Source organism: Phasianus colchicus, chromosome 25 (assembly GCF_987193195.1).
Source record: "Phasianus colchicus chromosome 25, bPhaCol1.hap1.1, whole genome shotgun sequence".
Lineage (NCBI taxonomy): Eukaryota > Metazoa > Chordata > Aves > Galliformes > Phasianidae > Phasianus > Phasianus colchicus.
The window spans coordinates 2,029,637-2,050,128 of NC_143460.1; the positions used below are offsets into that span (position 1 = coordinate 2,029,637).

The following is a 20,492-nucleotide window of genomic DNA, read 5'->3' on the forward strand; positions in this document are numbered from 1 at the left end:
TCTGCCCCCCAAAAAGCACACACATAACCACCCAGGGGTTTGTGTCTGCCAAGATCCTGCTGGGAAAACCAAAGGCTTTTAGAAGTTATCTAAGAGGGAGGAACGTGTCTTAGGACCTGGCTGAGATTCCCCAAGTCAGCTCTGTGCCACCCAGCCTGGAAGGAGGGGGGACGTGGGGCGAAGAGGGGTTGTGAGTTGTTTCCCCCATAGTGACCCCTGTGCTTTTTCCCCCTCAGTGACGTGCAACTACGGGAACGGCGGCTGCCAGCACACCTGTGATGACACGGACCAGGGTCCCAAATGTGGCTGCCACGTCAAGTTCTTGCTGCACTCTGACGGCGTCACCTGCATAGGTGGGTGCAGAGTCCCCACAAGGGATCACGTCGGGGCTCGGGGCCGCTTGCTCTGTCCCTGAGCGATGTGCCTTTGGGTAAAGGAGTGCTTTGGGCTTTGGGGATGGGGCAGTTCCTTCTGCCAGAAGTTCAGGGCTGAGGTTGGAGCAGCTCGATGTGGGATGCTGTGAGCATCCATAGGCTTGGTGCCGTGTCACCACCCATAGGCACGGAACAAAATGATCCATTGGGAGCGAGAGTGGCTTTTGGGATGCTCTGGGTGGGGGAGGACATGGGAAAAAATGCGCTGTGACTCAATATGCTGAGGTCCCCACCTGCCTTCGTGCTGCAGGAGGGAAAGGAGTGGTGATGTCCCTCACAGCAGTGATTGTCACCGTCCCCAGGGTGCCACCACCTCCATCCAACAGCAGCAGGGAGGAAGCTGGGGGGGACCAATTTGGATGCATGCGCTCCATCCCAACTTGGCATCGTGGGCTCTCAGCTCAGGAACAATTGTCTTGCAGAAGAAAAAATAATAGCAAGCGACCAACAACCTCGAGAGCCCAACCATCCCCAAAACCATCCTTTTCCTGTATGTGTTTTCAAACTGGGAAACTTCAAACAGAGATAGAAGTTTTACTGGTTTCAGATGCTTGTGCTGCTTGACAGCTGATTTGATTTAAAAAAATGTTACATTTGGGGAGCGATTAAGTCCACAAATTGCTCCAGACATTTCAGTTCTTATTGCAAAATAATTAAAAGAAAAGGGGTTGAGAGTGACTGGAAGCAGCAGCCAGCTTTGGGCTGCTCGTGGCACAGGGACTGCTTTGCACTCCCCAAGCTCTGACCTGAACTGGGGGTCAGGGTCCATCCACTGCAGCACTGTGCCCCCAGCAGAGCCCCCTGCCTGCTCCCAGCTGGCTCTATGTGATGCTGTACCTTGTCCTTAGGGCAGCAGGGAGCTGAGTGGGGCTTGCTCCATTGCAGGCATCTTCTCCCTGCTTGCTGCATCCCACCCCAGCTCGGCACCCAGCAGGGTTATTTTCCAGCCCACTCATCCCCTCTCTGTGTGCATGGGGCACCAGGATGCTGCCCAAAGGGTGATGCTCCACAGGGCTCTGTTTGATGGAAGGTCTCAGCGTGGAGCCCCGGGTGCTGCAGGTGTGAGAGGGGCATCTCTGTGCTTCAGCAATCCCACATCTTCCTGAGAGTCTTGGCCAAAATGTCCCCTTTCTGCCCCAATCTGTGCACAGCATCTCTCAGGGTGGCACCTCCTGCATCCCTGCAGGCTCTTCTCTCCGCTCCCTCCTTCCTGAGGGAGATGAAGCACTGTGACCACAGATTTTTGGGGGCAGCTCCGAACCCCCTGACCCTGTGCCTCCATCCACATGGCTCTGCAGGGACAGCCCCATTCTGCGCCATATCCCCCTGGGAGGGGTCCCCGTCCTCCCCCCCCCCCGAGCCGCAGCGGGAACACTGCAGGATTGTGCTTTGGGGTCAGATTTATGGCCGAGGTGGGGGCTGAGGTACCTGCTCGGATATTTATAACTGCCCACGTTTGTTTTACATCCAGGGCTCAGCAAACAGCCCCGCTCCCCCCCCAACCCCTGTCCTCCCACCCGCCGCCCCCTTCCCTCTCTCCTTCTCCATTTCCTCTGAAATATTTCATCATTTCAAGGGGAATAAAATTTCCAGCGCGGGGAACGCAAACTCTCTCCCCGGGCTGCGGGCTTTGAAATTGTACGCGGTGCTTTTGATGGGTTGCTGGGGCCGTCCCCTGGTCCAGGTTCCCTTCAGATCACACCACGCGGCAGGAAGCGCGAGCAGCCCCTTTGAGTGACGGTTTCATTAGGGCACGGCCGGTGTTTTTCATTTTTCCGCTTTTTATTGCCGCTTTTAAAAACGAGGATAATGAAGAACATGCCTGGGAGCAGAGCGGGGCCAGCCCTAATGGCTCCCAACGCGTCTGCAGCGTCGGGGTGGGGGGGGGGATGGGGGGGAGGGATGGAAGCTGCGGGGGGAGGCCAGTGACCTCGGATATTTATATTGATGCTCTAAAAGCGGCCTTTAAAATAAAACAAATGCGCAACAAATCGCCCTCCGGATTAAAGCCTGGGTCGGATCAGCCCCAGGGTGCGGTGCCCATGGGGAGGTGCAGCTTTTGTGTGATTTTCAGCTTTCTGGGAGAGTTGGTAGGGTGAAACTGATGCTGGTGGTGCATCTCCCATCCTTTTGGTGTTTGGGGTGCAGAGGGGTGAGCCTGGAGCCGTAGATGGGCAGGAAATGCAATTAGGTGGAGAAGGAAACAAATCCAGCTCCAGTTTTATGGTAGATTTCCTGAGCTGTGTTTGGGCGATTTGTGCTGCACCTCTGAGGGGTGATGCAACGCCAGGGAGCGGATCAGGGCTGGGAAAAGCAAAGCTGTGGGGCAGGAGGGCTTTTTGGGGAGGGGGTAACACAGGGCTCAGGCACACAAGGTGGGTGGCCAAGGGCTCACCGTGCTGCTCCGATCACAAAGGAGACAACGATCACTGCAGAGCCTTCGGGGTCCTGAGTCCTTGCTGGCAAACCCCTGCCCTTGGGTTGGGTGCCCATGGGGCAGGCTGGGCTTCCTCCTCCTTTTCCCCTTTTCTGCTCCCTCCCCCTGCACGGACCCGGCGTCGTGTCTCATCCAACAGGGATGCAGTCATCCCCAAACAGCACCGTGTGCCCCAAGCATCCCCATCCACGTGTGCTTTGCTGTGGGGCTCATCCCTCCCCAGAACACCCAGCACAAGGCAGGACAGCCCTCAGCTCCGTGCCACGGCTTCCCAAAACATTCCTCAGACGGCCCTTTGGGTGCAGCCCAAGCTCACTGAGGTTGGGCTCAGCCCTTCCTGCCTGCCCCTACCCTGGCGGGCGCTCATTTTTGCTCTGCTGAGAGCAGGGCACCATTCCATGGGACTAACGGGCTCTGCACTAATGCTCTTTGTTGCTCGCTTTCTCCTGCGCCTGCCCTGCTGCTTGAGCAAAGTGCCAAACCAGTGGGGATCAGAGAGGCCGGGGGTGATGCAGACAGGGTGATGGATAGCACAGGACCCAGACCTCGGGTTTGGATCCTTCTGGGAGGTGGGGGACCATTTCCACCCAGCTCGAGAGGCAGCGGAGTGGAAATCATTGTCGTGTGACACCAAGCGAGCTTCCTTGCTGGACACTGTTTCTAAATCACTTTTTTATAATATCAAACAGGGGAGAGACACTTCCAGCAACACGTTATCCTTGAGACGTTTTCTAATGGTAAATATTTTTGTTCTCTCTTTCTCTGTGAAGGGGTCTCGCCTCGAGATGCTCACTGGGGGGCTGAGCTTTGGACTAACTGCATGCCTGCTTTGCACGGCTGCGCTGCCAGCACTAACCAGCACTGCTGCTGCCTGCACGCCGCCCAGCAAACCTTGGGCTGCAACCAGCTCCGCGTTTGGGGATGCACAGAGCAGCAAACCCTTCCCTGGCTGTGCTTGCATGATGCTGGGCACTCGCCTTGTCTGGGCCAGGGGTGACGGTTTCCTTGTGCCCATCTCTGCAGCTTGGCTAAGGTGGGAGCTTTGGGTGGGAGCAGTGCTTCAGAACTGCCCCAGTGCTCCGCTCTGTCCTGTTGGGATCAGAGCCATCTCTTGCAATGGGGAAGTTACAAGAGGCATTTGCAGGAATTGTACTGCAAGACCAGTGCACCAGGCATCGCTCAGACTGGGCTTTTTCCCTGCCATGTCACTCTACATCCTCTCCTCTCTTCCCTTCCCCATCTGGTGACTGCTGGCAGCACTGCAGTGACCCTGCTCCCAGATGTCACTGCAGGTCCCCAGCTCCTGGTGACACATGGCAGCACTCTCTGGCTCTTCCAAGAGGACCCCTTCCCTGAGCCCCACCCCACCAACCCACACTTTGGGGGCTCTGCAGAGCCTTCCCTAGGCTCCTTCAGCAGGCAGCACCAGGGGGACCTTCTCCTGTGCTGAGCTGGTCACCCCATGGTTCTCTCCATAATGCTGTGGGGCTGATGTCCTCCTGCTGCCTCCCGGGAGGTGGAGGCAAACCCAGGGCAGTGGAAGCGCGGGGGCACACATGGGGCGCGTCTGGACCCGGTGACAGTGACAGTGGAGGACACTGCAGGGGCGTTGTTGTGGCACAGTGAGGTTAGGATGGAGCATGCGTGTGTGTGTCTGTGTGTAAACTGCCTTGTCTTCTCCCTCCCCGTGCAGTGGTGACCCTCACCAAACGCTGTGTGTGCAGTGATTCACGCTGGCTGAGCAGTGCTCCTGTCCCAGGGCCACAACACCCATCCCTGACCCTTCACTTTCAGCTACACCAGAGCCCTGCTCTGCTTGCAAAAGCTTTTCTGCAAGCCCTGGGATGTGCCCCCCCCCCTTTACGAAGTGCTTTGCTGCAATGATCCTGCAAGGCTGGGTCCTGTGCATCCCATGCACTCTTTGCAAAGCTCAGCCCTGACGGTGCAAAGGGGAGGGATGGCTGGGGAGAAGGGAGCTGTGCTCCTGTTGCTCCAAAAGCGTGGGGTTCACTCTGAGGAATGACACCATTAACCCACTCCTCTCTCTCCCTCTGACCAAGCTGCTGCACCAGAGCTGAATTAAATTCTTAATGCAGCCTCCATGAAGTTTCCCTTCCCCTTGGTGCAGTGTTGTCTGCCCTCTTTGCTGGTCTGGGGCTGCAGGGTTCGTATCTGCAGAAATCCATCCCTTGCCATTACGTTTTGTAATTGTGCTGGCTATTAATTGCATGAAATGGTCCCTTTGTTCTCCTATTATGGGACATCATAAAAATAGCAGCAGCAAGACGAGCACAGAACGATCCCAGCTCCATCGCCCCGCAGCAAATGGTTGCACGGTTCCGTCACTGGGCCCCATGCAAAGAGCAGCAGAACCTGGGATTTGCTCTTTCCAAGGAATTTCTTCAAGGCATGTTCATGTCGGGTTCCTTGAAGCCTCATTTACCCCTTGCCTGGCCCTCCGAAGGGAAAGGCTTTATTACCCTCTGTGAACAACTTCATGCACTTCAAACCATTGTTCTGGCGGTTAGGACCCAAATTGAAGATTGATCTCACAGGGAAGCTGTCAAGCTGAAAACGCTTCGTTTCAATTAGTGCCCCTTCTGCTTTTACCAGCAACAGCTGACTTTGATAATGCTGGAATAATTAGCATTTTTTTAAAGGGATTTTTTTTTTTCCACTGATGCTGCTGGCGTGTGTGTGTGTGTGTGTGTTCTAATTTTACAAAGCATCTCCCAAATTAGCCTGGGCAGCCAGATGGGCCAATGTGCCCATTGGTGACACGTGAGGACAACACGGACGTGCGTGGGGCAAGAGAGCACTGTGGGGTGGGTGGATGCAACTGATGTGGTGTGAGGGCTGTGCACCTGAGTGCATCTTGCACTGACAGCGCCGTGTGTCCCCCACTGCCTGCAGCCCTGCTCTCATGGAAGTTCCTGAAGAGTCCAAAAGTCCTTTGTTCTATGGTGGCAAACCCCCCCTCCCCAGCACTGCTCCGTCCATACCTGCACTGCCCTGACACAGACAGGTGGGGCTGTCTCTGCTCCCATGTCCCACCACAGGGACAGATGCCCCTTCTAAAGTGCTGGATGCAGGACAGCAGGAGGGCTGTGCAGAGGACAGGGCAGCGGGAAACCCGGATGCTTTTCCCTGCCTGCAGGCTGGCATGTGCCACGTGCACTCACTTTCCACCTCACTTTCCACCCTTGGAACCCACCAGGTCCCCTCTCTGTGATTGAGGGTGTGTGTTAACTAGGAGGCATTAAAAACCCAAAGGTGTTTCAGTGGGGCAGGGATCGTGGGGCCCCCCTCCCCTCATCTGCTGTGCTCCTTCCTTCTCCCTACAGAGACCTGTGCTGTGAACAACGGAGGCTGTGACAGCAAGTGTCACGACGCGGCCACCGGCGTGCACTGCAGCTGCCCCATGGGCTTCATGCTGCAGCCCGACAGGAAGACCTGCAAAGGTAGGAGCGCCCTCTGACCATCACTCGTGCCCGTAGGAAAGGCTCGGGTGTAGCTCAGCACTGTGTACCAATGAGGTTTGCTCGGGTTTGTGTTTGCATCCGCGGGTGGAGCTGGAGGACCGCCTTTGTGTGTGGGTCCTGTGCTGATGCAGCACACCTGGGAGGGCTTTGCAGAGCTTCCCATCTGCCTCCCAAGATGGGACAATCCCAAATTTTGCACCAAGCTCTCATCTGCCTTTTTTTAAGATGCCCATTTGGCATCAGAAGGCATCAGCACCGTATGTGTCCCTGCAGGGGATGCAGGGGGGCACGGTGACCCGGGGCTGGATGGGGCAGTGCCTGCACTGCATCATTCATCAGCTTTAGGAACTTGACCCTGCTTGAAAGCAGAGCCCCAGAAGGCTCTGCAGCCGCCTGCCCACCTGCTGGCTGCTCCCAGGAGCCCCCTCCCCTCGTTATTTCTTCAGGGCTGCCCCTCTGATTCAACGGTTTCCAGGAAAGAGCAATAACCTGCAGCCATATCCCCGTGTCTGGGGGTTTTATTGCCGGTTTACAGCCAGTAACAAAGGGAAAGTCCCGGCCCCAGTGCTGGTGGTGGGGAGATGGGCAGACGGCCGCCTCTTCCTGCCGCCCGTCCATTTCACAGGTCCTCTCCAAGCAGTAAATTGTGCGATTAGTTGGGAAAGGGGAAAAAAAATATAAAAGCAGAGCCGGGAGGGTTGGGGATGAGCAGCACAGCACGCGTGTCCCTGTCCTCCCCCACCCCCCCCTCCCCAGACATCGACGAGTGCCGGCTCAACAACGGCGGCTGCGACCACATCTGCAGGAACACGGTGGGCAGCTTCGAGTGCAGCTGCAAGAAGGGCTACAAACTGCTCATCAACGAGAGGAACTGCCAAGGTGAGGGCAGCCCGGGGGTCCGCTGTCACCTCTCCCTGCTCTCTGTCCCAACCTCTCCTGCAGCTTCTCAGGCAGAGTGCCTCCAGCTCAGCACCCACCCAGGTGCTGTTGGGCCATTTGGGGGGCGCGGGAATCGGGAATCCCCCCCCCCCCAGAGCCACGGGCAGCACTCAGCCTCAGCTGCAGCCTCCCCAGAATCGCGGGGTCTGGGTGCGATGGGGTGGGGGGGGGGCTGATGCTCCAGGGCTGCGACCGCTTTCATCTCCATCCAGGTTCTACGCTCTTACAAGCTTGATGTGAGCGTGGCAATTAACTTAATGAAGCCAAAAAAATGATGATCAAACCCTCTGGGCCGGGCTCACCTGTGCACGCAGGGCCGCCCAGCCCCAGCCAGGTGCCCTGCAGGGCTCCACAGACAGTGCTGGCAACGGCCCCAAGGCAGGACCTGCCCATGCAGCACCCCCTGTGCACCGGGCAGCACCGGGGCACCGCACCAAGGGCGCCGTTTGGCACATCTGGGGGCTGCACTTGGGGTGAGAGGGGTGGTGGTGGGCTACAAATGGACCATGCGAGGAGTTTGGAGCAGAGAAGGTGGGATACGGCCCTTGAGCATCCCAGCGTGGGGTCCCAGAGCATCCTGGTGCACACCCCAGCTTGCACCACAAGAAGGAGGAGTGTGCCATCCCTCACCTCCCCACCTCGCTTTTTCACCTCCCCCCAGATATCGACGAGTGCTCCTTCGATCGGACCTGCGACCACCTCTGCATCAACACCCCTGGGAGTTTCCAGTGCCTCTGCAACAAGGGCTACACGCTGTATGGGCTCACCCACTGTGGAGGTAGGGCCGGCTGGGGGCTGGCAGTGGGACCCCACTGTGTTCGAGTCCTGGGGAGCACTCAGGGCACCCAGAAACGGGGCAGCCCCATCCCTGTCCCCAAGGTGTGGGTGGCAGTGTCCCACGTCCCCGCCATGCACCCCGTGCTGGGGCCGTGCAGGGAGAGCACACACAGCCAGACATTGGTGTCTGCAACTTCAAACGCAGCAACAGGAACAATTTGTAACTTGTCTGCAGGGAGAGAGGGAGAGAAATCCCCGGCGTTGTTGGCAGCAAGATGGGATGGGGTGGGAAAGGGGAACATCAAAAGGGGTTGATTTAAGTTTCACGAGGCGGGGGTGTGCAGCGCCCCGGGATGCAGATAAAACATGCAGAGGGGGGGGTGCAGGAGTGTGTTGTGGCAGTGGGGGGGTGACCTTACTCGTGCCACACGTGTCCCGGAGCAGCGTGCTCCAATCCGGCCCCCCCGGGATGCAAGAACCCTGCTGGTATTTTTTTTTTTTCTTTTGTGGCATTTATCTGTCCAAAATCACATCCTTGAGATGGTTCAGCATCAGAGCTGGGGGGTCCCGGTGCCCCCCAACTTTGCTCTCTGTTTCCATAGATGTTGATGAATGCAGCATCAACCGTGGGGGCTGCAAATTTGGCTGCATCAACACACCTGGCAGCTACCAGTGTACCTGTCCTGCTGGCTGCAAGCTGCACTGGAACAAAAAGGACTGCATAGGTATGTCCAGTCCAGACCTGCTCCAGCATAGCCCAGGGGTGCCATGGCCCCAACCATCACCTGGGACTGTAAGGAGCAAAATGGGGGTGGGTGGAGCACTGGGATTTGGGGAGTCCAAATGAAGGGTGCTGCAGGATGATCTGCTTTGGTCTGGGGATTCTTTGTCCATCTCACGTGGGTCAGGATGGGATGGAATGGGATGGGATGGATGTTGCCCTGCTCCCCCTGCCCTGGGGCATCTCATTGCATCTTAGACCATGCCTAGGGCTGGCTGTGGGCTTTTGCACTGGCTGTGCCCCTGGCCATGCTCTGGTACCCAACTGACCCCTTTCATTGGGGACAGATGGAGACAAGGGTAGCTCTGCCCCCCAAATTCAGAAATCTCAGCAGTCTCCACACAAGGAGCTTTGGGTGGTGGGAGGGTTAAGATGCTGCTCTGGGATCCCCACACTGCACCCTTCTCCCAAGTGGGTGGGTGGGGGGGTTCCACCGTGGTCTCTGCTCTGTGCCAGCCATGGGTGTCCCCACTTGTCCCCACCAGCCGGTGCATGTCCCTCAGAGCTGGTGAAATGCCTGGCAGGTTCGGTTCCACCACGGGCCACTCTCACCTGCAACAAGACGGGCAAGAAGGACAGCTGTGCCCTTACCTGCTCCTCCAAGGCTCGTTTCCAGCCAGGTACAGGGGGGACAGGAGGGTCCCCATCCCCTACATGGCCCAAAGCAGGGGCAGAAGAGCTGCAGTGCCCTCAGGGTGCAGAGGAGCGATGTTTTTGCTGGGGTGGGTTCATGCAGCACAGGGTCGGTGCGGTGCTGGGTGCTGCACCCTGGGGTCTCTGCACGGCTGCTTCTGAGGGATGGGGTGTCTGCACCGGGTGCTCAGCAGCACTCTGACACCTGCACCTCCTTCCAACAGAGTCTGACAGCAGCTACACGGTGAGCTGCGGGACGCCGGTGCTGCGTCAGGGCAGCCAGCACAGAGCAGCCAACAGCAGCCAGCAGTGCCTCGGTAAGGGGCTGTGGGCACCCATCTCCCTGACCCCGTGCTGCCCTTCACCCACGGGTTCAGCACCCGCCTTTTCTTTTAGAGACTGTCGCTGCCCCAATCAAGCAGAAGGCTTCCTTCAAGATCAAGGATGCCAAGTGCCACCTGCACCCGCGGGCAAAGAGCAAGCAGGATGAGGCGGGGAAGGCTGGAGCACAAGGTGAGCAGGTGTGGGGGGATGCTAGTCCCACCACAAAGGGACGGGTGCCGATTGTCACCCTGTGTGCAGGCGGTGCTGCACCCTGCTCCGACTGCCAGGTGGCCTTTGTCAACCTCAAGTGTGACTCATCCAAGAAGGGGAAGGGCCGCCGGGCGCGAAACTCCTCCGGCAAGGAGGTGACGCGCATCACACTGGAGTTCGAGGCGGAGATCAAACCAGAGGAGACCACAGGTGGGCTGGGTGGCATCCCTTGGTGTCCCCGTGCAGCAAGGAGAGCTGGGATGGTCCTCATCCTGTGCTGGCTGGGCATTCAGCAGAGCCCACAGCAGTGTTCTGCGTGATGCAGAGAATCCTATTGGGTTTCTTTCTTCTCTTATCACTGTTCTCTCTGCCTCCCTTCCCCCCCCCAAAACCCAGCCAGCTGCAACCTGCACTGCCTGCGACAGAAAGTGGAGAAAAAGCTCAAATCAGCCATCAAAGCCCTGAAGAAATCCATCAACCAGGAGCGGTTCCTGCTGCGCTTTGCTGGGATGGAGTACGAGGTGGCAAGGAAGCTGAGCGTGGCCCCGGAACGGCAGGAGAGCTGCGGGCCGGGCCAGCAGCGCCTGGGCACCAAGTGTGGTAAGGGAGCAGTGCAAGGCCCTGGGATGGGAACCGATGTGTCCCCCCCATTGGGGACAGCCCCCCGGCATGCCACTGACCTCCAGCCCTGGCTCTCAGTTAGCTGCTCGCAGGGAACCTATTACCACGGGCAGACGGAGCAGTGCGTCCCCTGCCCCTCTGGCACCTACCAGGAGAAGGAAGGGCAGCTCTCCTGTGACCTGTGTCCCCGCAGCGATGCGTTCGGCCCCGTGGGAGCCACCAACATCACCGGCTGCACAGGTAGGGGGGTGCAGAGGGGACCGGGGAGGGGACATCCACACACCAACCCTGATGCTACACCATCAGTCCCCATCTATTAGAGGCAAAAGCTCTGAGCATCCCTGGGAATTGCACGTTTGGCCACGGGAACAGCATTTAGAAGGACCCCCGTCCCATTTGTTCAGCTGGAGGGGCAGGGAGCCGGGCACGGGGCACTCTGTGGGCTGCGTCCCAGCAATGGCTGTGCCCACAGGTCAGTGCCCCCCTGGGCAGCATTCCGCCGATGGCTTCAAGCCCTGCCAGCCGTGCCCACGTGGCTCCTACCAGCCCGAGGTGGGGCGGGCGCTCTGCTTCCCCTGCGGCGGGGGGCTGACAACCCGGCACGAGGGAGCCCTCTCCTTCCAGGACTGTGACACCAAAGGTACGTCCCATTTGGTGCAGGGCGGGAGGGAGCCATTGGGGCTGTGCCAGCAGTGACAGAGCTCTGTTTGCTCTCTGTTTCCCCAGTCCAGTGCTCACCTGGGCACTACTACAACACCAGCGTGCACCGCTGCATCCGCTGCGCCGTGGGCACCTACCAGCCTGACTTCAGGCAGAACTACTGCATTGCCTGTCCTGGAAACACCACCACCGACTTCGACGGCTCCACCTCCGTGTCCCAGTGCAAAAGTAGGTGGGCAGTGGGTGTGATGCAGTGTGAGTGGGGCTCCTTCCCCAGAACCACCCCCAGGTCCCTCGAAATAGCACAGTCGGTCATTGCTGTGCTTCGTGTGGCTGTGCGTGCATGGAGTGGTGCTGATCAAGAGCTCACCCACACCAGCCCATAAAGCTCTGCAGTTCCAGTGCCTTTGACACCAGTTTCCCATCCCTCCGGATGTTTCCAGTCCCTCCATGCCAACATTTTCCAGTTCCTCTGTGATACCCACTTCCAGTCCTATTGTAACCTTTATGCCGCCAGTTTCTTTTCTCTGTGCCACCAATTTCCCATCCCTCTGTGCCACTAGTTTCCAGTCCCAGGGCCTGTGCCACATTTCCAATCCCTTTGTGCCCTCTCTGCCACCAGATTCCAGTCCTTTATGTCACCAGTTTCTTCTCTCTGTCACCAATTTCCCATCCCTCTGTGCCACCAGTTTCCAGTCCATCTGTGTGCTTTGTGCCACCAGTTTCTTGACTCTCTGTGCCATCAATTTCCAGTCCTTCTGAGCCAACAGTTTCCAATCCCTCTGTGCCACCAGTCTATATCTGCCCTCTGTGCCACCAGTTTCCCATCCCTCTGTGCCACCAATTTCCAGTCCCTCTGTGCCACATTTTCCAATCCTTTGCCACCAATTTCCAGTCCATTCGTGTCCCCTGTGCTACCAGTTTCTTGTCTCTCTGTACCACCAGTTTCCAGTCCATCTGTTCCTCTCCTTCCTTGCAGATCGCCAGTGCGGAGGCGAGCTGGGCGAGTACACGGGTTACATTGAGTCCCCCAACTACCCAGGGAATTACCCTGCCAACGTCGAGTGCACATGGAACATCAACCCACCGCCCAAGAGGAAGATCCTCATCGTGGTGCCAGAGATCTTCCTGCCCTCTGAGGATGAGTGTGGGGACGTCTTGGTGATGCGGAAAAACTGTAGGTAACAGAGCGTGGTGCGGTGCTCAGGGGAGGAGCTGGGGGAGGACAGAGCAGAGCTGAGCTGATGAATGCTAAGGGAGAGTGGCCGGTCCCTGCGAGGCAGTGGGGTGGGTTTATGCGATGGGAAGGTTGGTGGAGGGATGTCAGCATCGTGCTGCTGCTGGGCTGCCTTGCTGCTTCGCAGGGATGTGCATGGAATGAGGGCCGTTTACAAGTTTTTCAGCAATCCTCAGGGTTCAAAACCTTGGAAGGAAGGAACTGCTTCCATTCCAAGGAGGGAATGTCACTGTCCCTGCTATTAACCAGGGACACTGCCCACAGACAAGCCCCATCCCTGGTGTCCCCTTTAAGCATTCCAGCACAGTGAGGTGGGGGTCATCACTCAGTCCCTCGCTGTCCCCCCACAGCCTCCCCATCTTCCATCACTACCTATGAGACGTGCCAGACCTATGAGAGACCCATCGCCTTCACCGCCCGCTCTCGCAAACTCTGGATCAACTTCAAAACCAGCGAGGCCAACAGCGCCCGGGGCTTCCAGATCCCCTATGTCACCTATGATGGTAAGCACTGGGCAGCAGCATCCCAGCCTGGCGCTGCCTGCTCTGCTCCCCCAGGAGCCCGGGTCACGTCTCCCATGCATTGGGGAGCTCGGTGCCAGAGACTGGGACTCTGGGTTTGGGGAGGCATGCCCTGAGCTGCTTTCACTTGGCTGTTGCAGAGGACTATGAGCAGCTGGTGGAGGACATCGTGCGGGACGGCAGGCTGTACGCCTCCGAAAACCACCAGGAGATCCTCAAGGTGAGCACTGCCCCCGATCACCTCCACTGCCTGGTGCTGCTGGGCTGAGCACGGCGCATCGCTCGGGTTTGGAGCCGTGCCGGGGGTGTTGTGGGGCTGAAGCAGCTGTGTGCTGTGCCCAGCATTGGGGCTGACATCAGCTTTGCTTCACTCCAGGATAAGAAGCTGATCAAAGCGTTCTTCGACGTGCTGGCACACCCCCAGAACTACTTCAAGTACACGGAGAAGCACAAGGAGATGCTGCCCCGCTCCTTCATCAAGCTGCTCCGCTCCAAAGTCTCCAGCTTCCTGCGGCCCTACAAATAGCGCCCTGACACCCCGGGCCGCCCGGCCACCAAGGAAACCCTCTCCTCCCTCTCTTCTTATTTCAGTTTTCCTCCTCCCTCCTGCCTGGCTCCGGCAGGACCGCCACCTCCCGTCCCACACACAGCTCCGGTCTCACCCCGATCTCACCCAGCGATGCCATTCCTCTCTTCTGCAGCAGCTTCTTCACCCCCATCCGTTTCCTTCCCATCTCTGTGCCGGCTCTGTCCCATCCCTTGATGCCACCCAGGCACCCGCAGCCCCCCCAGGGCTCATCTCCTGCCCCATCCCAGGGCAGCACCGGAGGTGACGCCGCGTTTTGCGCAGCGCACGGAGCTCAGCTATCAGCACGGCTTTGCGGAGGAGCCTGGGGGGCGGAGGGGGGGGAGGGGGGGAAGAAAACGAAACCAAGCGTAACGCCAACTTTGTTAAAAATAACCACGATAAGGAAAAAAGAAAGGACAGAATGGGACAGCACGGTGGCACTGGTGGCCGTCCTGCTGGAGAGCCGTGCTGGCACCTGGCACTGGAGGAAGGCATGGAGAACAACGTGTGGCTGCATGGGAGAGATGGAGCGACCAAGGAGGACTTCAGCCGGGCGCGTTCTTCCCCCCTCCTCCCCCCACGGACATTTGTGCCAAGGAACCAGACTTCCTTCCAAGCTCTGCCAAAGAGTAACTCGTCGACAGAAAGCAAGCTTTGTGAAGAGTAGGAGTCAACGTTTGTGCACTAGGATATCCTCCTTTCTACCTTTTTCATATGTATTAAGTGCAATCATTTGAGTCTTCTTTATATTATTTAGAGGGAAGTTGTTTTTTTTGTTGTTGGTTTTGGTTTTTTTTTTTTTCTACTAGAAACTACAATATTTATACCTGCCTGAGAAATGAGAATGTGTGTCTGTCACAAAAAAAGAACAAAACAACAGAACAACAAACCAAGCCCAGCCCTGGGATGCTGGTGACAAATGCAATGGTGTTTTCTGGCCTTGGAACCTTTTCTGCTGCATGTTTTCCCTGTAGCAACCTGCTTTGGTGGAAGGCTGCACATCTCCTCTGCGGGAAAGCAGAGCTTGGCCATGATGGGGTGAGTTGTACTGGGTTTTAAGGCACTTCTGTCCACTCACAGTGGATCCATCACTTCTACTGGGGCTGTCTGTAATGCTGGCAGGGTCGGTGCTGTATGCTTTCAGGCTGGTTGAGCTCCTTGGCTCGTGCTGCTCCGTCCCACTGCACCCAATCCTCCCATCCTGGGAGAGAAATTGCTCCATGTATCCCCCCGATGGCCCAGGCAGAGCCCTGGTTTGGTCCATGCCCCCCTCAGTCTGTGCTGCTCGCTCACCCCAACAACTGGGCTCTGCTGGGGCGCTGGGATGGGTTGTAATGTGCAGGGATGCGTCCCCAAGACGTGGGGGGTTGGAAAAGGCTGCACTGATTCATCACAGCTGTGGGCTTCTCTCTCCTGCCGCCCGGCTCGCAGCCTGGCTGGAAGCAGCTGGGGGCTGAGCTGTTTGTCGCTCGGTTTGGTGTCTGAGAGCAGCTGCTTTGATGCACAAAAGCCGTTGTAGGGATTCGGAGGGTTGGTTTTTTGTTGTGTTTTTTAATCGCTCTGGGGCAGCCACAGCAGAGCAATGGCCACCAAAAGGGTCTTTCGTATTTAGGAAAAAAAAGAAGAAAAAGGCAGCCCAGAAATGCGTGCTGTGGTGGCCCCGGTGTGATGCAGAGCTCTTTAATTCTCTGTGATTGAATTTCAGAGCTGCTGCTGCTGCTCTGAGCCTGTGAGGGTGGATCTGAGAACTGTGGGATGTCCTGGGTGCCGCACGTCCCCAACTGGGCACCTCTGCTCCCCCAGGGCTGTGCTGGAAGGCGAGCTGGGCTGCACGTCCTCCTGTAAAGGACAAAGAGATCTGGTAACACATCCTCCCCCTCCCACCAATATCCTCAAAGAAACCCCCAGAAGAGCCCACCAGAAAGAAGCAGCCCTTTCTTTTACCCACACCCATCAGATGACTCAGAAAAGGTTCGAAGGGCTGAAAACCATCAGCCACCTCTGGGATGTATTGAATGTTTCAACGAGGTGAACATAAAAATAAGGGTTGTTGTGTGTATTTTTTTTTGGGGGGGGGATGTTCTTTTTTTTCATGTTGGAATATTTATATCTGCCTTTTGCAGCAGGCCGTGACTTACCATCTCCAGCAAAGTGATTGATGAGAAAGATGTAGTTCATAAAGTTATTTGCACTTGATTAAAAAGAAAAATGTATCTGAACTTTGTAAAAAGAAATGTTTGCATTTTGTATTGTCTTTTTTTAATTATTAAATGGAATTTCTTGGTGTTGTGTTGATCTTTCAGAAGCTGGCTCTGGTGCTTGTTTTAAAAGGTTTCTAACAGCAGGGTCCAAAGCTATTTTCATTGTTTTGTTCTTCAGATGCTCAGACGAGCTCTTTTTGAGGGCACAGAGCTTTTCTTCCAGCTTAAATCCTACAGATTTCCATAGGCTCTGCAGTCATTACACAATACATTTATTTATATACATTAATTAGACACAACATACCTCATTTTTAGCCCAGAACATTGAGTTGAACAGGAACACTTCTCTGCAGAGCCAATGAGGAACCCCTCACTGAGCTGGAACTCCCATCTCTTACCCCCAGCACCTTTCAAATCTTAATGTAACTGGAAACAGCTGGAAGACCCATCAAGTCTTCATGAGCTGCTCCTGTGCAGCTCAACTCCAGCCATTGGTCACTGCAAAGGCAGCAGAACCCTATAAAATGTGAGTGCCCCATAAGCCCCGACCCTGAGAGCTGACAGGATGCTGTTTCTGGGATGGCAGAAGGGAGCTCTCTGAGGTGAGCTGGGGAGCCCTGAGGCTGTAGCATGACTACTGTGTGCAGGAACTGTTTCCTTAGTTTTGATGTAACCACCCCAATTTTGCCTGTGCTAGCTGCTAACTGAGTGGTCCCCCCCCTCCTGCTCTGAATGCAGGGTGACAAGCTTGTCTTTTTCACAAGAAATCAGCTTGTGTGACCTACGAAGCTCAAATGCAAATTTAAGGCTGATGCTTCCCCTGAATTCACCCCTCTTTCAATTTAACAGCATTCAAAACCTTTTTCACTGTAAGGAAGCGAGCAGCTCTTCAGAAAGTCTTGCCCAATAAGCTTTGGAGGAATGCAACCACACAGCTGTAAGATGTCCTAAAAGTTTATTGCCACCCAGTTAGTACAGACGCTGGGGCTTCCCCATGGTGCTCTTGATATACAAAGCACGCACATTCTGCCAGTTCTTCTTCAGCAAGGACACCAGGAAGTTGATGGCCAGGTGGATGTTGTAGACAAGCTCATCCTCTGTCATCTTCACGTGACCAACAGCCACAGCCAGACAGAGCACCTGGGGACAAGGACACCACGGTCACCTATACAATGGCTGACAGAACAACCCAGAGCAGCGAGGGATCAAACCACCCCATGGTCTGTCACTGCATCTAACTTCTCCAGCCTATCCATGGAAGAGTGCTTCTACACAGCTCATTGTTTCTCGCATGTGGCTCCCATGAATGTGTCTGGCAGCATCTGGGTGCAATCTGAGCAACAGCTGGCGCAGGTCTGGCTTCCTCACAGCACAAAGGTGGCTCACTGAAGGCAGCAAGCAGCCATCTCCTGAAGCTGGGAGGGACGTGCAAAGCACTGCTCTGAACTGGTAGGGAAGCAGGAGCAGACCTCTCATGTAACTAATCCCATGCCTGACTCACCAGGCAGCACTGGCACATTTCCTGCAAACTGCTAACCCAGCGCAGCACAGACTATCAGCTCCAAACTTCACTGCTACGCATGGCGCCAGCTTCACTTTTTGTTTTGGCACCAGTCACCAGCCCTTTCTTTCTGCACATAACACACACAGAGGCCAAGCCTCTGCCTGCCAGCCTTGCAGAGGAGCTTGTAAGTCAATGTTCCCCACAGGCTGAAGACAAAAGGATTTATGAGCAAGCTGACAAGAGAAGCGTCAGGACATCATTAGCTCTGTTACTTTAAATGCTGAAGCATTTGCAAACTATTGCATTTACTGTGTCCTTCCAGCTGTGCCTTCAGGCTCAGATCAGCTGGAGTCTGAGGATGCACCTCAGCTAGCAGAGCTGCTAATTCTGAATAATACCCAGGAGTCACATTTAGACCACTGTCACGAGATTAAAATGCCTGAGCAGGGTTATTTTGGTTTTAGGGAGCTGGCTTGCCTTGACATCTCTTGACAGGCACAGACATCCACAGAGCTGCTGCAAAGTTCACTTGCAGAGTCAAGTCCCAGACTTGCTTCTGCCAAAGCACAGCAGCGTGCACAAACCCACTGGGGCATGCCTGGTTCCAGAGCCACACCCTGCACATGTCACCCACTTACTGGAAGTGTTAATTATGACCAATTGTGCTCAGCGCTCAAACATCAGGATCATCTCCTAATCACTTTTCTAAAGCTCTTCTAACCACAAATCAATTGTTCTTTTCCAGTTAGCAGCTGAATGCTCTGGTGACTGTGTCCCTCTGCTGCCCAGCAGAATGCTGGATGTTCCTCACCAGGAGCTGCTGCAGACACTGGAGGGACACCTACAGACCAGACCAGAGATCGCAGCCACAACCAAGTGACCACCAATCACCCACCACTCCCCAGGTAAGCAGCTGCCAACTGGAAGCCCTGAGCTCTTTACCTTCTTCATCTGAAACTTGATGGTAGATTTGACCTCATCAACCTTGGCCACCAGGTTCTCATTGTGAGTGAGGAGAGAAGGGAATTTGCCAGCTTTGTTCAGACCTGGGCCCAGGATTCGAGGAATCTGCTTGATCAAGGATTCTGAAGCCAGGAAGGCATCGTACTTCTTAGCTGTGAGAACAAAAGTAGGTAAGGAAGTACTCTCATCTCTAATCCAATTTGAAACCAACAGCTCAGGTGAGTCTGTACTGCTGCATTTCCCCCAATGCATACATTTCCATGTTCCCAAAGCCCTGCCTTTTTCCTCATACTGCATTATAAGCCATTCTTGTCACACCACCAAACCCACCAGGACTCAGAGCCTACATTCTGATAGCAATCCCATTAACTCTACACAGAGGACTTCCCTGAAATGCGTGGTGTTTATCCAGCCACATTATGGATGCTAAGAGCTCTACCAGGATTCTCCTTCTGTATTCTGTGCATATGTGCAGAGTGTTGGATGCCCCATCCCTGGAGGCATTCAAGGCCAGGCTGGATGTAGCTCTGGACAGCCTGGTTTGGTGGCTGGTGAACTTGCACACAGCAGGGGTTGAAATGAGGTAATCACTTCAAAGGTGGTCCTTTTCAACCCAGGCCATCCTATGATGATGATCCTATGATGCCTGAGAGAGGCTTAAGTGACAGTAACCATATCCTACATCGTTTTCCAACCTCCTATGGTTTCAAGAACTGAATGGCAAGCTTTCCTTATCTGCTCAAGATACTTATCAAAATGACTTTCACTTTGTAAGAAAAGAAAGGTTTTATCTGCTATAAGTAAAAATAACCCAACTCCATTCTGTTCACTGCGGTATGGCAGGATTAGAGCAACTTTTACCTCTACTTCTACTTGGCTTTGTTGCACCCTAACTTCTTAAGGAGACAGAACAGCTCTCCTGTATCCCCTCCTCCTGGAAGAGGGCAATCACTGCACTGCTGCAGCACTGATCTGCCAGACATTCCACACCGTAAGAAGCTCTATGATTTGCTGGATAGCTCCCAGACAGAATCCTACTCTTGAAGAGTAATCAGTTTTCTGTTCTCTGCAGCTAATCCAGACATGGGAATGTGAGCATGGGGAAACCTGCTGTCACAGGTTCAGCCACGGCACCCAGAGACCAACCCACACCCCACTCACCCAACTTCTTCACCAGCTTCTTATTCTTGTTGAGCTTCTTCAGAGCCTCTATGTCCATGTGAGGGATTTCCACCGCTTTGGCCTCATCGCAGTGCTGCTGGTCCCCCAGCAAGCAGACAGAGAATTTGGGCCGTGGGGTCGACTTCAGCCTGCAGACAGAGCCCAAATTACCCGGTGTGCCATGGATGCCACACAGCTCAGAGGGACCCACGTGCAGATACCTTACCGCAGCTCCTCACATCTTCCTCCGCGCTCAGAACCTGCCTCTGGGGCAGGGCGGCGGGGGCAGCACCCCACACCTCCCCTCTTGTTTTAAGACCCAGGGTGGGGGTCCGTCCAGCCGCACCCGCTCGGGGGTGACGGTCTGAACTACCCGGGGCGTTCAGCAGCACGGCCTGCAGCAGGGAAGCCACCCTTGGCTGAGGGCCGCGGGCTGAAGGCTGGGTGTGAGCAAGAGGATGCCGAACCTGACGGTGCCGGAGAATCGCTTGTCTTTCTGCGGGTCGTAATTCTTCAGGCTGATCTGCAGCTCCACCGTCTCCACAAACCTGAGGGAAGAGCTCCAGGTCAGGCCCTGCACGGGGCGCGAGGCCTCAGCCGGGCACGGGGCAGGGCTCGTACTTGCGCTTCTTGGTCTTGCTGCCCTGCAGCACCTCCTTCACCGCCTCGTACAGCGTATCGCGGGACACTTTGCTGCTGCGGGGGGAAAGACGAGACAGGCTCAGGCGCGGGCCCAGCGCAGGCCGCGGAGCGAGGACCAGGCCCGAACCCCAGTCCGCCCCAAAACCCAGCCCGGCCCGAGCCCCATCCGCGCCCTCCCCCACCGCCCACCCGTTCCCCACCATCGGACCCGGTGACCCAACCCCTGCCCGGCGGCCGGGCCGCGGATGGCGATGGATAACGCCGCGCTCCCGCACCCACCTCATGGCGGCGGCTTAGGCGGAGAGGGCGGGGCGGGGCGAGCCGCGCGCTATAAGTACGGCTGAGATCTCGCGAGCTTTCCCCGTGCTGCCGGCGCCATGCTGGGAGTGGCGCGGTG

The 20,492-nt window shown here is 56.1% G+C and overlaps 2 protein-coding genes across 5 annotated transcripts in view; one reads left to right on the forward strand and one right to left on the reverse strand.

Moving 5' to 3' along the window:
* Positions 1–15,965, forward strand: part of SCUBE3 (signal peptide, CUB domain and EGF like domain containing 3) — a 30,709-nt gene extending 14,744 nt beyond the window's left edge. Inside the window, exons 6-24 of one of the 4 annotated variants that reach the window (XR_016459830.1) lie at positions 237–353; positions 3,561–3,608; positions 6,216–6,332; positions 7,110–7,232; positions 7,954–8,070; positions 8,672–8,794; positions 9,336–9,470; positions 9,708–9,800; positions 9,880–9,996; positions 10,066–10,227; positions 10,414–10,617; positions 10,717–10,878; positions 11,111–11,278; positions 11,365–11,526; positions 12,278–12,475; positions 12,886–13,038; positions 13,197–13,276; positions 13,433–14,662; positions 15,330–15,964. Coding sequence is in view for 3 of the 4 variants with exons in the window: in XM_031605914.2 (XP_031461774.2) it covers positions 237–353; positions 3,561–3,608; positions 6,216–6,332; positions 7,110–7,232; positions 7,954–8,070; positions 8,672–8,794; positions 9,336–9,470; positions 9,708–9,800; positions 9,880–9,996; positions 10,066–10,227; positions 10,414–10,617; positions 10,717–10,878; positions 11,111–11,278; positions 11,365–11,526; positions 12,278–12,475; positions 12,886–13,038; positions 13,197–13,276; positions 13,433–13,582 (2,429 nt within the window). In the remaining variant the exon portion in view is untranslated. Of the gene's footprint in view, positions 1–236; positions 354–3,560; positions 3,609–6,215; positions 6,333–7,109; positions 7,233–7,953; positions 8,071–8,671; positions 8,795–9,335; positions 9,471–9,707; positions 9,801–9,879; positions 9,997–10,065; positions 10,228–10,413; positions 10,618–10,716; positions 10,879–11,110; positions 11,279–11,364; positions 11,527–12,277; positions 12,476–12,885; positions 13,039–13,196; positions 13,277–13,432 lie in introns of all 4 variants that reach the window. The other 3 variants (XM_031605914.2, XM_031605912.2, XM_090124384.1) reach the window with 3 other exon arrangements.
* A 798-nt stretch (positions 15,966–16,763) lies between these two features.
* Positions 16,764–20,458, reverse strand: RPL10A (ribosomal protein L10a). The gene is made up of 6 exons (XM_031605874.2): positions 20,375–20,458; positions 20,075–20,149; positions 19,921–20,001; positions 19,454–19,602; positions 18,272–18,444; positions 16,764–16,965 (listed from the first exon to the last, which is right to left on the reverse strand). The coding sequence occupies exons 1-6, from the start codon at positions 20,377–20,379 to the stop codon at positions 16,795–16,797; spliced, it is 654 nt and encodes a 217-aa protein (XP_031461734.1). The 5' UTR covers positions 20,380–20,458; the 3' UTR covers positions 16,764–16,794.
* Positions 20,459–20,492: the final 34 nt, after the last annotated feature.